We start from the raw sequence: 14588 nt of genomic DNA, 5'->3' as shown, positions 1-14588 counted from the left end.
TACTGGAATGCATGGTGGGTTCGTGGGGTTGTTTGAGGAATAGCAATTTAGTGGCCTTAGTAACAGGTTAGCTAGCGCTCAAGTGCACATTTGTTTGAATAATTTAATGAATCTTATCACTTAATTATACCAACACCCTTATCAAGCCAACGAGAATTAACCGGCAGCAAATGGGTTCATTAAGTATTTCCCGAATTACAGATCATAAATTGCCAATTATCCGGATGCATGTTACGAAAATTAGCCCCTTCTTACCGATCATCTCCGCTAAAACGCGCTTATGCTGTCAGTGCGCATCTGTTCACAAACCTCTCGCCATGGCTGACCGCCCACCGACTGACGCCTACGCAGGCCAGATCAAGCTGCCCCTATCCCAATCGACTGCACAGTGCACAGTGTCGGCCTGTTCATTGCGCAATGCTGCAGTTTCGTACCGAACGGTGTGGGGAGAGGTAGGACCGTGAATGTTCTGTCCATCACGGGATTACAGATGCGTGGTGGTCAGTCGGTAAAATTTGTCCAGATGCCACTTGTAAATTACGAACTGACCGTCATCACCTCCAACTTCTACATCCTCGTCTGGTCCTCAGCAAACAAGATTCATATTAGCCGTTTTCACGACCGACGCGCTATCTGGCGAATGCACCAAATTCTCACCAAATCTGCAATTATCTCTTTGATAACAAATATCTTCATATAATGAATTCATTTCAGTGTTTTGATAGATGATAATGTCTGATGACATGGTAAGGCCGGCATATAAGCAATTAGTGCAGCCCTAGCTGATAGGTACTACACTGAATCTAAGTTGACTAAAGCTGCACCAAATCTGCACCAACTGTGCACCAAATGTGTACCAGATATCCGTCATGAAAACGACTATTACCCATGATGCCTTCTCTCTTTTTCAGATCTTAGATTTACCATCGCTCCCTGCCTATCGATACCATCCCCAGCCCGTTGATCCCAATGACGTCACCCTATCTGACGTCACTGCTGTGGAGCTATGCTCGGACCTAAATCACAGTCCGGGTGCCGGAATGCCTCGGCAGCCAGCACTAATCGCCTGTTCCGCTTCGTTCGCGGCCGCGGCGGGCCGACGGCGTCGTGGGAGGCGCTCTGCGGTCCGGCCGGGGCGGGGCGAGGGGAGAGGGGACAGACTGTGGTGGCGCTGTCTCTGAGACGCTAATGACCCCCCCCCCCCTACCCCTCGGCCCTGAACTGGGCGACACATGTGCCCCGGCTCCAGACAGCGGCCGCGGTGGCTCCGACCCGCCTCTGAGAGACGCAGACGACCTGCTGACGGCTGCCTCAGACGGGATAATCAGAGCGCGGACAAAATGTCCTCAGCCAAGCTGGAATTCGGTCAAGCGACACGGTGAAATAACGAACTAATGCATCCGTCCTTCAAACATTGATTACTGTAAAAGTCATGCAAAGAAAATAAGGAAATGATTCAATACCTCTTCTGTAATTCAACAGCATTCGTATGCTTCAGAAAAAATCGCTCTTTGCGTTTAGCTGACTATATTTTTAAGTCTCCCACAACTAGACCCAGCGTATAACAGATTGAACCAGGAAGTCCTCTGACACTCTCTACAGAGCAGTCGAGCAGAGACGTCATCATCGTCCCCTTCCTGCCGCAGCCGCGGCACAAGCAGCTGTTTGTCTGAGACCTCCCGCGGGCAAATCGCTCTTCCTTATCTGGCCCACGGTGATTGTGCCTGTCGCGGCCGCCTAACTAGCTGCACAAATTGTTGTAGGCCCCATTTCAGGGCGCAGATAGAGCCGCTCGCAGCGCGCGACTTGTTAAAATTGCTCGCGTGCTTGGCAATCACATGCCTAATGCCACCTCAGGTCGGGAGGGCGGTGCTGTGGGGCGAAGAATACAGTGCGGCGCGGCGGTGGGGCGGCGGTTGAGCCCGGCCGTGGCGGCGGCGGCACAGACGACTCGTCTGCGCTCTATGACGGGTCGACTGCGGTCGGCTGTGGCACTCTCCTCGGGCTGACTCCTCTGAGCATCACATCTGACACCGGTGGCGCGCCGCCAGCCGCTCTGACACTAATTAATTGAGCTCGCGCCCGACCCAGACAAATGGCACGCAAATCAACATCATGGTCCATTCAGGAGAGCGGAACTCATCCTGAGAGGAGGCCGCTAACCGTCCGGCTCGCCACACACAGACCGGCCCGGTGAGGCTCGGCAGTGTCCGGGCGGCCGTTAATTTCGCCTTTAACCTGGCCGGCAGATACAGCGTCATTTTACTGCCGGGGAGTGTGAGAGACACGCCGGGAAAACCGACTCCAGCAGTGGCTGGATAACGGGAGTGAATGATGACTGAGACCAATGGATGGCTGTCCCGACAATGGGCCGTGCAGATTGCCGCCGAGCGTACCAAAATCGCCCGCTTAGTACATTCATCAAAGCAACGTCTGTATCAGAGATCGCCCATTTACTATAAAGAAACAAGACATCTCCCGCAGAAAATGTCTGCAACTATTGCGATGGTTAGCGTCATCTATTTGATTTGAAAGATATTCGCATCTCTTGTGACCGCTGTTCAGAACATTCAGTGTCCACATGCATCAGTTTCGTTCTGTGCTTGCCCATCATGGTCGTTCTTATACCTGCACTGAAAGCTGTCCCCTCATCGTTTGTTCTCCCTTCCCCGTAAAGTGGAGGCCGTCTCGCCGGAGCTGTCCGGCACTGGACCTGTCCCAGCTCTGCCCATCCGAGCCGCGCCCCAGCAGCTCTCACAGCGCAGCGCTCTGCCCGGATTATCGCTGCCAGCTCGGCTGACAGCCCAGCCTCGCTCCTCCCACCGACGATAATTAAGGCGAAATTACCGTGGTCTAACTAACTAATTAGTTAAGCCGAGTCATTAAAGTGGTCTTTAATGATGAGCCTAAAATGGCGCGGGAATATTTTGCCGTGGCGGGAAGTGCTTTGGGAATTATCTGCTTCCAAGCTGAAAGCCCCGGCACTTCGCTGCGGAGTTTTAAACTCGGCGCATTCTAGGCGGAAAGTTTTGGGGTGTGGCTATTAGAGTGAGCAGCGCCAAATGGGGTGGCGCGACGAGCCAATGAAAAAATAGGAGACACAAACGAGAAAGTTAATAAAGCGGATGTGTAAATAGGACGCAAATGGAACGATGGAAAATGAGCAAACGATAAGCAAATGAAAAAGTGAAGCAAAATAGAGACACCCGAGGTGAAAAAAAAACATTGTACCTACCCAAAACGATGTGGAACCAGTCAAGCATGGGCGTAAGAACCTCACGAAAAGTGTGTGTGGGGGGGGGGGGGGAAGGCAGCGAAACTTCAATGTCACTTTGTGGGAGCCCCAATACCCCTATGAAGAAATTATTTGCAGTTTTGTGCTCATCTCACCTTGCTGAACTATTTCCTGCTCTTGTTTTGTATTTGAATAAAAAATAAATATTTTATTTTAAAAAATGGCTGAAAAGTGGGGGGGGCCATGCCCCCCCCCCCCCGGTTCCTACGCCTATGCAATCAAGGGTTTTTTATTGCAATCAATGGTCTGTACAAACAACCATAAATAATTAGAGTAGATTTTAAGACGCTTGAGACTGAGAGACATAAGCGACATGACCTTTCGAAGTTCGGTTATTCCCGAAATGCCTTTTTGAAACGGTATAAGCTATTTTCACTGTGGACATAGATTTAAATTCCGTAATTAAAATTTGTTGTGGATTTAGATGAAGTTCCCTCAAAATTAGTTCTTACTTCCGACACCTTCCAGTCACCGTCTCTGCCCCTGCCACCCACATCGCCCCATCTCGCTGCCCCCCAGTCACCCCCCCCCCCAGCCCCCACCGCGGCGGCGGTCGCCGTTGGGCCGTCTCGTATTTTGCCGGCGGCCGTCCGGTGGCTGGCGGTCGGAGCCTTTTATCCCAGTCACCGGCCTGTTACGGAGCTGCCCAAACGCCTCCCCAGAGCGCCATTCGGATGCTCAAGAAATCGAAAATTCAATTAGGACAAACTCTGTATAACAAGCTCTTGGGTAACAAATCGCTCCCCGGGGCGGCCGGGGGATTACTGGGCGTTAGCTGTAATTGACATTCAATAGTGGCCGGGCGCGGCGCAGGCGGCGCGGTAGTGGCGCACAGAGCCGCGCCGTTATTGGGGGAGATTCGACCGGCCGCGGCCATCTGGCAGCCGGGGCGCCGCCATTTTTTTTTCTGATAATTAGGCGGCGTTTTTCTGGGCGATGAAAATGATTAGTCTTGGCCGGGTGACAGCAGTGCTGGTGACGAGCTCATCAGCGCTCTGTATGTGCCACCGCCACCATACATCATCCGCCGCAGGAAGGGCGAGACAGGCTACAAATTGGGCCACATCAATGTGCGCCGCGCCGCGCCGGCCGAGCTGAGCGCGCTGCCGCCGCCGAGTGTCGGGGCGCGGCGCGCGCTGCCGCTTCATTAGAGTCCGCCGCCGCCGATCAGCACTGCCGGTTCTGCCGGCCCGCGGGCCCGGCCCGGCCGCAGCACGCGTCAGCAGCCCGTGCCGGCTATTTTCAGCGCCGCCGCCAGTGTCGTAATAATGATTTTCCATCGCGCCATCGGGCCGTTACGAGCCGCGTCTCCGGCCCTCCCGCCAGCCGCGCCGCCGGAAGATGGTGGCGGCGATAACGGCGCAGCGGTAAAACACCGCCTGTTTGGCCGCCCAGTTTATAAACATCGGCTGTCCGTCAGCCGTGGCAGGTATCTATGAGCTGGTGAAACTATGTGAAGGCGGGGAAGTTGAAGCTTAGGTTTCAAGGGGTAATTCGCAATTAGAGATAATTGATATTTTATCTGTTATATTGCATACTTAACCCGCGCCCTGCTGGGGGGGGGGGGGTGTTTGAACACCCCCCTTGTGGTTTTTCGCGAATATCTCAAAAACGGCGGCGCGGAGCCCCGCCGTTTTTGGTATACCTTATCATACATCAATTCTACACATGTTGTGAAAATTTCAGACCAAGGTCATTCAAGGTCAGGTCACCAGGTCACTTGAATTGACCTTACCTCATAAAAAGTTTCATTGTCTGCCATAGCTACACCAAGTGACCGATCGCTTTGAAACTTTCAGCGATTGCTAAGAGCAATAGCGTGTATAAAATGTATATCTCAGAATTTAGATATCGATGACCTAAGGTCAGGTCAATTTTGCGACCTCCCCATTATAAGTCAAGGGGAGAAAATTGAAATGCGCCTCTTTTGGACGAAAGACATTATAAACACTCCCAAACACCGAATTACAAGTGGTTTAGACACATTGAACATGAAAATGGTGTCCCTGACCCTTGTTTATGCCCTGAGGTCATCTTAGGTCACGAATGGTATCTAACAGTTTTTCGCAAATAACTTTTGATAGAGGCATGCTAGAGCGATGAAAACGCCTTAGATGTGTTCAGCTCGACGATACGGATCGACTGATATGCAACATGACCCTTTCCGGTCAGGTCATGACCTTGACCTGAGGTCAAATTTTCAAGTTGACCTTTCAAGGTCAAGTTATAGTTCAATCGATGCGTCTTGACGAGAGGAACACAATGCCGGTAAAAGTAAGCTCGTACAAGGCTTGGGTCAAAAGTTATTGCAGAAAAAACTATTTCCGAAAAAATAGGCTATTTTTGCAGTTTTTGCCCCCTGCAGGCAAAACCGTTGACGTTAGGTCAAATCTGAGAGAGTTACTCAGAAAGGGCGTTAATAGGGCTATCGAATGCGCTTTTCCGCGGCTTTGTAGCTCTATTGGTTCCCGAGTTATGCGTTGGCTTCTTGAAAATTTTCGACATTCGACCTGGAAATCGGCGAAATTTTGCCTTCAATGACCTCTGGTGACCTGACTTTTGACCTGACCAAAAAAATGACCGAAGTGATTTCGTCATTATTTTTGACGCTCTTTCGAACGCCGCCTTCCGCGTATCGCTACGTGGCCCAGGAGCCGAGTTACAAGGGGGGGGGGGTGTTCAAACACCCCCCCCCCCCAGCAGGGCGTGGAAATCCAGGACCCCCAGCCGGGCGCGGGTTAATGAGTAAAATACAAGCGTAAGTATAACCGAATGATCTGGAGAACCATTTTAATGACTGACATTTATTATTATATATTTCGCATAGAACTAGATGATGATCGTAACTCGTAAGCATAAATAAATGACTTTTCATGTAAGAATATGTGTAAGACTAATTTAACAACATATAAAGCTAACACATTATATGGGTTTAATAATAAGCGCAAAAACATAGATTATTGCAAGAAAGTTATTCTAAAGCAACTGCTAATTGAAGAGAGCTGTTAAGACCTGAATTATCTTTGCAGCTCTTCGCTTACTTCAATGCCACTCCACTGTGTGCCTACTGAGTGCCCATCACTGCGGTTAGCAGCCCTAACAAGTTTTATTCACTGAGCAGCGATGGAGCGGATGTGAGATGACTACAAGAAAAGAGAAGTCAGAGCATTGACCTTTATGTATATCCGACTCGATTTCTTATGTGTATAATATCGAAGGGATGGGCGGATTGGCAAGCAGGATATGAAGATGTTTGAACGTTGTTATGAGCGAGCGAGCGCAGCGAGCGAAGCGAAGTCTTTTCAATATAACGAAAAAATATGAGTATGAGCGGCCCGGCCCGGTCCGGCCTGTAAACGCTTTTGAGAGGCTTATATCTCAGCAGCCGCTGGACCGATTGGCCTGCAGTCTTTTTTGCTGGGTAGTCCTATTCCTTCTAACCCGTAATTGACTACTGTTGATACATTTCAGGGACCGCCGTGGCACGTGCCACGTGAAAAGTCAAGGGTGTTCAAGCTGTTTTGCAAAAGTAGTGATTTTGAGAGGCTCATATCTCAGCACCCGCTTGGGCGATTGTCTTGCGGTAATTTTTGTAGGGTATCTGTATCTCCTCTACCAAAGGTCGGATGCTTTTGATCTATGTGAGTGACCCCCACTGCATGTGCAAAATGCAAAAAAAGTGTCAAATTTGTTCCCATTACAATTATTCTGAAATTACTGGGGCGATTATGCTGAAGCTAGTGGCATACAGGTAGGCACCCACCAGGTAATGTATTCCCTGCACGTGTTGCGGTTAGGGTGCTACTGCACGTACGCACGTGCAGGGGGCGTTTCCAGATCTCGAGAACGGTTGGCCGATTGCGCTCAAATTTGGTACACGATTGGAGACCGGTTAGTAGGGTGCCGTACAAAAGTCAATTTGGACCTCGTTGACACGTGCTCACGTGCAGAATGCCGCTTCCAGATCTCAGGAGCGGCTGGGCCGGTTGCGTTCAAACTTGGCACACCGCTAGCGATCGGTTGGAAAAAGTGCTTTACACAAGCCTGTTAATAGTACCCTCTCGCCGTTCTGCACGTGCAGGGCTCACTATCTCGCTCGCTCGTTCTTCACCGAAAAGGCGTTTTACTAGTAGGTATGAGTCTTTCTCGAGTCGTAGGATGTAAGCGATGGCGTGTTTGAGCATCATTAGCAGTTTCACGACGGGCTATCTGGCGAATGCACTTAATTTGACCAAATCGGCACTTAAGCTCTTTTACAATAAATATTTTCACATCATGAATTTATTTCAGTGTCCGGAAATTATGTCTTATAATTTGGAAAAATAGGTATATGAGCATCTGCGCAACCTAACTGCTTACTTTTAAGAAACACACTGGACCTAATTTGACCAAATCTGCACCTAACGTACACCAAATGTGTACCAGTTGACCGTCGTGAAAACGGCTATTATGAATATTATTGTGCTGATAAATGACCTTATGCTCAGGTTAAAATCAAAACATGAGCATAAGGTCATATTTTTAATGCAATAATATTGTAAAGTGTCGCTATACAATACACATATACATATTAATCTGAGTTGAAGGGCTCGGACTTCGAGCATACGGGTACATGAAGTAGCGTAGTTAAGGTATCTGTTGGTCGTGCTGTTTTCATTATTTATGCTCCTGAAATTGACTTACCGAACGAACAATCCGTCTTCAAATCATGGAGGCATTACTCTCAGTGTCTCGCAAGCACTTAATTCCTGCTCACCACTGTATTGTCATTAATTTGAATAATTCTAAGCTCCAGATTCACCATCCAACTAGCACAAATAGAAATGACGATTCTGCTTTGCTCCTTACTGATGTGCTCCAGCCCAGCGCCAGTTGAGGACAATTAAGCTGCCGATTCTCTGAGCCCCAGTTCGAACTGTCGACTAGTCCGTGTTGAGCTCGTTCTGCGGCTGTTTTTGCGCCGCGACGTTCATGGCGCACCACGCAAGGTGAGCTGCTTACCAGACGTGACCGTTTTGACGACCCCCACACACCCCTTCCCCGTGTTCAGTCTTACGCTCCTCCAACCAGCTTGCCGAGCCTCGTACTCACAAAGACTTCTGCAGGAGTTAATGGTTCCTGGCAAGGGTGAATCCAACGCTCCATTTGTCCAGAGCGCTTCATTATGGGCATGACGAGGATATGGCTATAGCAGTTTTAAAAAAGGCGTCTGTGTTGAGGAGGTGCAAAAAGCAACGTTAATTTAGTTATTAACAGGACAGTTGAAAATAAATTGAGCTGTGTTGTGCTTCAGAAAGTTAAATGTAATCACGCAACTTCTTAAATTGTATTTCAAGTTACCGTCAAATGTTGGGTGGCGTTGTTTTATCATTATTATCGGTATAGCTTTGTTTTGTCAATTGATTGTACCATCCGCAAAAACGTTTCACGCCTCCAATAAATATTGTTATGTGAATCTATTTCTGTATAACCGAGCTAGAATACCTATCTTCTCGCTGAACTATACTGAGCACCATTTCAATTTTCAAAGCTGGTGCGACGTCCATCATTACGAACAAACTAGTATAATCTATCTTCATTCTTCCACACTTCACACATACCAAACACCGTCTTTCATTCATTGATTTATACACGAATCCAGCATTCTAACAATATAACAACAGATATAAAATTCAACACTCTCACTCAATCCAGCGACATCTTAAATATTGACAAAAGGGACGACTAGACTACCGCACCTCCAAGCTCTCATATCACTCGGTGCCTCAAATAGGACACGTATAGCGGTGAAACGACCGCCCTGACTCGACCGCTTCCCAGGGGGAGACACTCAGGGACCTTGACATTGTTCCGTGACCGGACCTCAGCCATGCTCAGCCCGGCCAAGATCTCGGTTGTTCTCCGGACTCCAAGACTATTGTTCTCCCGACTATTGCACGACTCCAGAAGAGTCACAGCGAGAGAGAGTCCACAAAGGGAGTCACGATCTTAGGCAAAGAGAAGCCGCAGCCGAGGTTTTAAGGAGTACCATAAAACCCCGTAGTTACTACTTGTACGGAGGCGTACGCACGGAAGTTAGATGTATGTCCGCATGGCACAATTACGACTGGATGGCACGACACCCACTTTCCAAACAGGAACAAGCGCTGGAGCGCTTAAATCGGCAGCACCGAACCAACAATCTGAGGTCAGGTCGGTCACGAGTTTAACCTCTTAGGCGATATTTGTGTCATCCTTTCTGAGATGTTTTGTTCTGAAATAAATGTAGCGCGACTCGACTATGTGCTGGGCTGGATAATCGGCCGCAAGTGACATTTTCGCATACGTACAGCCGCCGACAGCCCCCGAGAGCATGAACCTCCGGGCATCAACACGAAACAACATCAGAGACAGAGTCCAGCCTCAGCTCTCGCACTAGTTCGCTCCGCTCCTGCGGTACGTCCTCAGCTCTCGAATCTGACCGTCTTGTAGGAACCGAGCCTGATACTCGAGCCGCTCGAGTCAGGGAGAGTCTGACTCGAGTGAGTGCCTCTCCGACTCACCGTCGCGCCGCCCTGACTCACCGCCGCGCGGCCCGTCCAGTCAGCGGTTGATGTGCGAATAGAAGGTGTGCGCCGCGAGGCCGTGAGGCAGCACACAGGGCAGACCCAGGCCGGGGAACGAGTGGAGCGGGGCACCACTCGGGTAGAGCAGCGAGGGCGCCGAGAAGGGCGAGAAAGAGGGCGTCGCGCCGGCCGTCGGACTGTTGACGTCCACACCCGGGTTCTGCTTCTTCCACTTGGTGCGCCGGTTCTGGAACCAGATCTTCACCTGGGTCTCGGTGAGGTTCAGTGATAGCGCCAGGTTGAGTCGCTCGCAGACGGACAGGTAGCGGGTCTGTTTGAACTTGTTCTCCAGCGAGACTAGCTGCTCGTAGGTGAAGGCTGTGCGCGCCCGTCGCGGCTTGCCGCCCTTGGAGTCGGAGGAGCACTTCTTCTTGGACGGCCGCTCCTCGCCGTTGGCGTCGTCGGCCTCGGCGTCTCCGTCGCCGTCCGCCAGCGACGCGTCGCACAGGGTGTCTGCCGAACGAAGGGAAGGTGTTAGTGGTTGCGTTGATTGATGTAAACGTAAATTCAGAGCAGTAAGTGCTTTGATGTGGCCTTTCTGGTATTTCTACAACAAATCGAGTTCACTTTCTTTTCTTGACACGGTGCTCGTAATGAAAGTAAATGTCCAGTTCACTGTTGTATTTATAGAGCAAGTAGGGATGTAAAAAGCTCAGCAATGTATGAGGCTAGTAGTGAAATTGTCATTGCTGTGTCACAATGCGCTAGTCAATATAGATTGCTAATCAGCCAGTGTCGTAACAGCACCAGCTTTCCACATCTTTCGACCGGGAGTGGTTTTATTTCCGCAAACCTGCTCATACTGCTTCCGAACGCAGCAGTTTTGCATTTTCACTGAAGCGCCAGGCCACGAAAGAAAGCCCAATGCATCACCATCGCTCACATTTAGTGATATTTGATCAGCTAGGCGACGTTGCATTCAATAAGCGTTATGTTATTTGGCTAGCGTGTCCGTCGAAAGCATATGAGAACTGGTAATGTGTTTTTGGCTAGAGATGAAGGTTGATCAATGTTGAAGGCTAAGCGATACATGTGGCTTAGATACTGAATACTGATCTTAGCCGAGTAGTAAATATGTCTTCCTAAGCACGTAAGTTCACTGAGTGCATCAAATCTATTCCGAGCACCTCTGTTGCTGACGTCTACGGGTACTGGGTAGGCATTACGAACATTCCAAAAATACCTTTCTATTTAAAGACAAAACGTAATCCCACTTACTGGGTAGCGAAGTGTTAATTAAAGGTAGACTGCCACCTTTTTTTCACAAAACGGTTTTCACTAGAGCTGAGCCACCTATGTCCCAGACTGAAGTCGGTTTTCCGAAATTCGAACCCGTTTGCGAGAAATCGGAGACCAAAGTTCAGTTTGATGCCATTTTTTTAGTCCAAGAAAACCGACATCTCTACTGTTTATCGATAACTTTGAAACATGAATTTTCTTATCTTTTGGCAAATATATGTCAAAACTTTGATTGTTTCGAGATCAGAGAAGAATTTTGGAGTGTCAAAATAAAAGTTAAACTTATATATTCAGTAGTTCATTTTTTCAAAAAAGTGTGGGAAATGGGGTTTAACATGGGCCAGACCCATTCCAAATAAAGCCATGATTTTTAAATGTTTTACGAAGTTAAATGCAAAATAAATTAAACATGGCCAATTTCTTATGAAATCATATATTAGTAAATCATAAAATACCTTACTTTTTCAAATAAAATGTAATAATCTTATGACCTTGAAGTCTAGTGATGTGTAAACATTGTCGCTAGACATTAACCGATTGATAATTGTATGATAATCGATAATTTTTTCGCGATTCACGTGATGATACTTTGTCAGGTGAATTCTAAAATTTTGTTTTGTCCAGGGAATAAATCATAGGCCGATCTGAGAAAACTTTTTGAAGGTGACAGTCTTCCTTTAAATGAAGTTAGCGTACGACATGTTAAACTTTCTGCTATTGCTTATTCCCAGTTATGAATTTGTGGGTAACATTGCGTGACATTGTTGGTTATTTACTGAAAAAAACAACATTTTTGTATCATCGAGAGCTTCCTAATAACGACTTTTAGACAAAAACTATAATAGCATAGGTACACTCATTTAAGCCTTACTGATATGCTGATATTTATTAAATTCGGCTTCAGGTTAAAGCTCAGCATGTTTAACTTTAAGCTTTGCTTCTTCTTTTTTATCCGAATTGACCCACTTGTTTTATGTTTGGTCTGCTCCCAATGACGCTTCAATAGTGAGATTGATTCTATAATTGAGGTTGAAGGACATTTAAACAGACGTGTAAAACATATCCCAATAAATTTTAGATCACGCACGCCGTATCCCGAACAGATCAATAGTTTCTAGCCGTGTTATTAGCCCAGTCCGGAGCCTGTGTCCACCCTATAGCCCACCACTCACCTGTGGACTGCGTGTCGCTCAGCTCTGGACTGCTGGTGTCCAGGTAGTCCCTCCGGCCGGTGAACTTGCTGCCGTCCAGGATGTCGCGGATGTAGAACGACGTCTTGCTGTTGTTGTTGTGCGCGGGGAAGGCGGTCAGGAAGGCTGTGTCGCCGGCGGGCGCCGCCAGCCGCTGCCTGTGCTCCTCCAGACGGGCGGCCAGCAGACGCTGCGTCTCCTCCAGGCCGCTGGGAGGCTCCGCCGGCACCCGGCTGAGGTCGATCGGGGAGGCCGCTGGAGGAGGGCTGGCTCGCTCGGACGGCGCCTCCTCTGCTGCCGCCGCCGCCTCCGCCGCCTCTGCCGCTGCCGCCGCCGCCGCCGCGGGCTCCTCTCGATCGCTACTCATGTTTTGCTGCGGCGAGTCGGTCCGTGGCCGCGTCTCTCCGGGCGGAAAGGCGGTGTTTGTGTGGAGTTCGAGCTGTCTCAGCCAGCGACCGCGTCACCCGGGACACTGAACGAGCTTCCCGGCAGCGCTGGGCACCTGACTGCCACCTAATCGGTGTAAACGTCCGCCAATTACTGCGATAAAATCTCCAGGAGCGCCGCCACCCTCCGTCGGCGCTCCATCTTCACGGGGCGGGGCTTAGCGCGGCACGGCGCGCTGGTTGGTCGCCGCAGCCGACGACCGTCGCTGATTGGCTGGCGTGGTGCCGACATGTGTGGAGAGCAGAGTGGGCAGAAAATTGGCCAATTATATGTAACACGGAGCGGGCACAATTGCCGCCGACCGCGACAAGCGCCGCCGTCAGAAGCTGTGAAAAGATACACTCCAATCTCGGATTAAATTGGCTGAAGAGCGGTTTCGTCGGGAGCGTTGAATAAAGTATGGGCGTCGAAATTGCCCGGGGCTGGTTATCGTCGGCTTAGCCCACACGCCGTTTGCCCCACGGTCATTTGCTCCGGGTGGCGCCGAGACGGCAGTGATGTGTGGGAAAACAAAGAGCGATGGTATTGCGGCGCGTTTGGAGGTGTCAGGGCGAGATGGCAGGCCAATCAGGCAATGAAAACCAAATCGAAATACTGGAGAGAAAAACAGTGAGTGTTAATGGAAAGTAAGGGTACTTATTATCTTCTAGAACACCATTAGATGAATATCATATAATATCCAACTTGTTAAACCTGGAATGCCCGTTCTAAAGGAGGGCAACCACCACAATCACCAGCCTGCTTAGAAGTTAACGACGCCATCATTTCATAACCTCCCTAGTCACCGCTCCTAATAAGGAAAAACGAGAGGCGCGTCAGTTCATCAGAAGCCACAATGATCCGCGTCGGTCACGTATAACCGCTATTCAACTATTCATAGTGTGCCGCTGAGGTCGGCGATGATCCGCGCCCGTATAGCCGTGCGGCCACTTACTGGAGTGATGGCGGGCGGCCGGCGGTGGCCGCCGGCCTCTTTGGCACGATTCGGCGCGCCTCAGATGGGCCGAGCCAGTGCGGTTCCATCTCACATGTAAGTGAATGGCGGCCCAGGGACGCGTTAGCCGCTTCGAGGTCTGGATTTAAGCTTGGTTATAGACTGCGGAGTGCGGGTCGCCGCCGGAGCAGAGTTGGATGGCGGAGTGCTGACTGCTTATGGCGAAAATGGAGCTAATGCTAATGCGCACACTATGCATCGCAGAAATGCGATGCATACCTAACCAAGTCTGTCCACACTAGAAACGGCGGTACGCATTAGCAGATCCAAAATCCTTTGGGACATTGGACCGTCTTGCAGCGCAGGGAATAGATGAAATTATGCCGTTTTATTGCATACAATTAACACAAAACAGCTTCAACAAAATGTTTTGAGCTTGACTTTATCTACAAAGGACATAAAATCGCCTCTTTATGAAAATTCGAAGGATACTGACTCGCCACCATGCCGGCAGCAGTTCTTCGGCGCCGCCCAGCCCGGCTCCAGCAGCCCGTCGTGCGAGTTTCCAGGTGCTGCCTGCGCGGGTAGACTGTACCGCCACACCGGCGTGTCGTGCGGCACAGTCTACATCTCAGGCAGATTGGCTGCGATGAGTGACGTGGCCGGTTGGAGGAAGGGTTTCCGTTTCCGGCTGTGGAAGCGCATCAACAGCTTGGATTTTGTTTATTGTATGTTTAATTCATTATCTTATATTGTAAACAGCAGTGTTGAGTATCCTGCTCACCATAATGTGGTCAGCATATTTTTTACTTGCAGCACTTAGGAACACATATTGTGCAATGATCTTCGGGGTCTCCTTCGATTTGTCCACTTTCCAC

The 14588-nt window shown here is 49.5% G+C and overlaps 1 protein-coding gene across 1 annotated transcript; it reads right to left on the bottom strand.

Annotated features, from left to right (window-relative positions):
• Positions 1-8887: 8887 nt before the first annotated feature.
• On the bottom strand, positions 8888-12960 carry LOC122393485 (homeobox protein slou-like). The gene is made up of 2 exons (XM_043389509.1): positions 12312-12960; positions 8888-10353 (listed from the first exon to the last, which is right to left on the bottom strand). Exons 1-2 carry the CDS (start codon positions 12694-12696, stop codon positions 9878-9880), a joined length of 861 nt encoding a protein of 286 aa, XP_043245444.1. The 5' UTR covers positions 12697-12960; the 3' UTR covers positions 8888-9877.
• Between the last annotated feature and the right edge of the window lie 1628 nt (positions 12961-14588).

Source organism: Amphibalanus amphitrite, unplaced genomic scaffold (assembly GCF_019059575.1).
Source record: "Amphibalanus amphitrite isolate SeventyFive unplaced genomic scaffold, NRLGWU_Aamphi_draft 000537F_arrow, whole genome shotgun sequence".
Lineage (NCBI taxonomy): Eukaryota > Metazoa > Arthropoda > Thecostraca > Balanomorpha > Balanidae > Amphibalanus > Amphibalanus amphitrite.
Note: the sequence above shows the minus strand (reverse complement) of the source record. Positions and strands in the feature narration are given on the sequence as shown.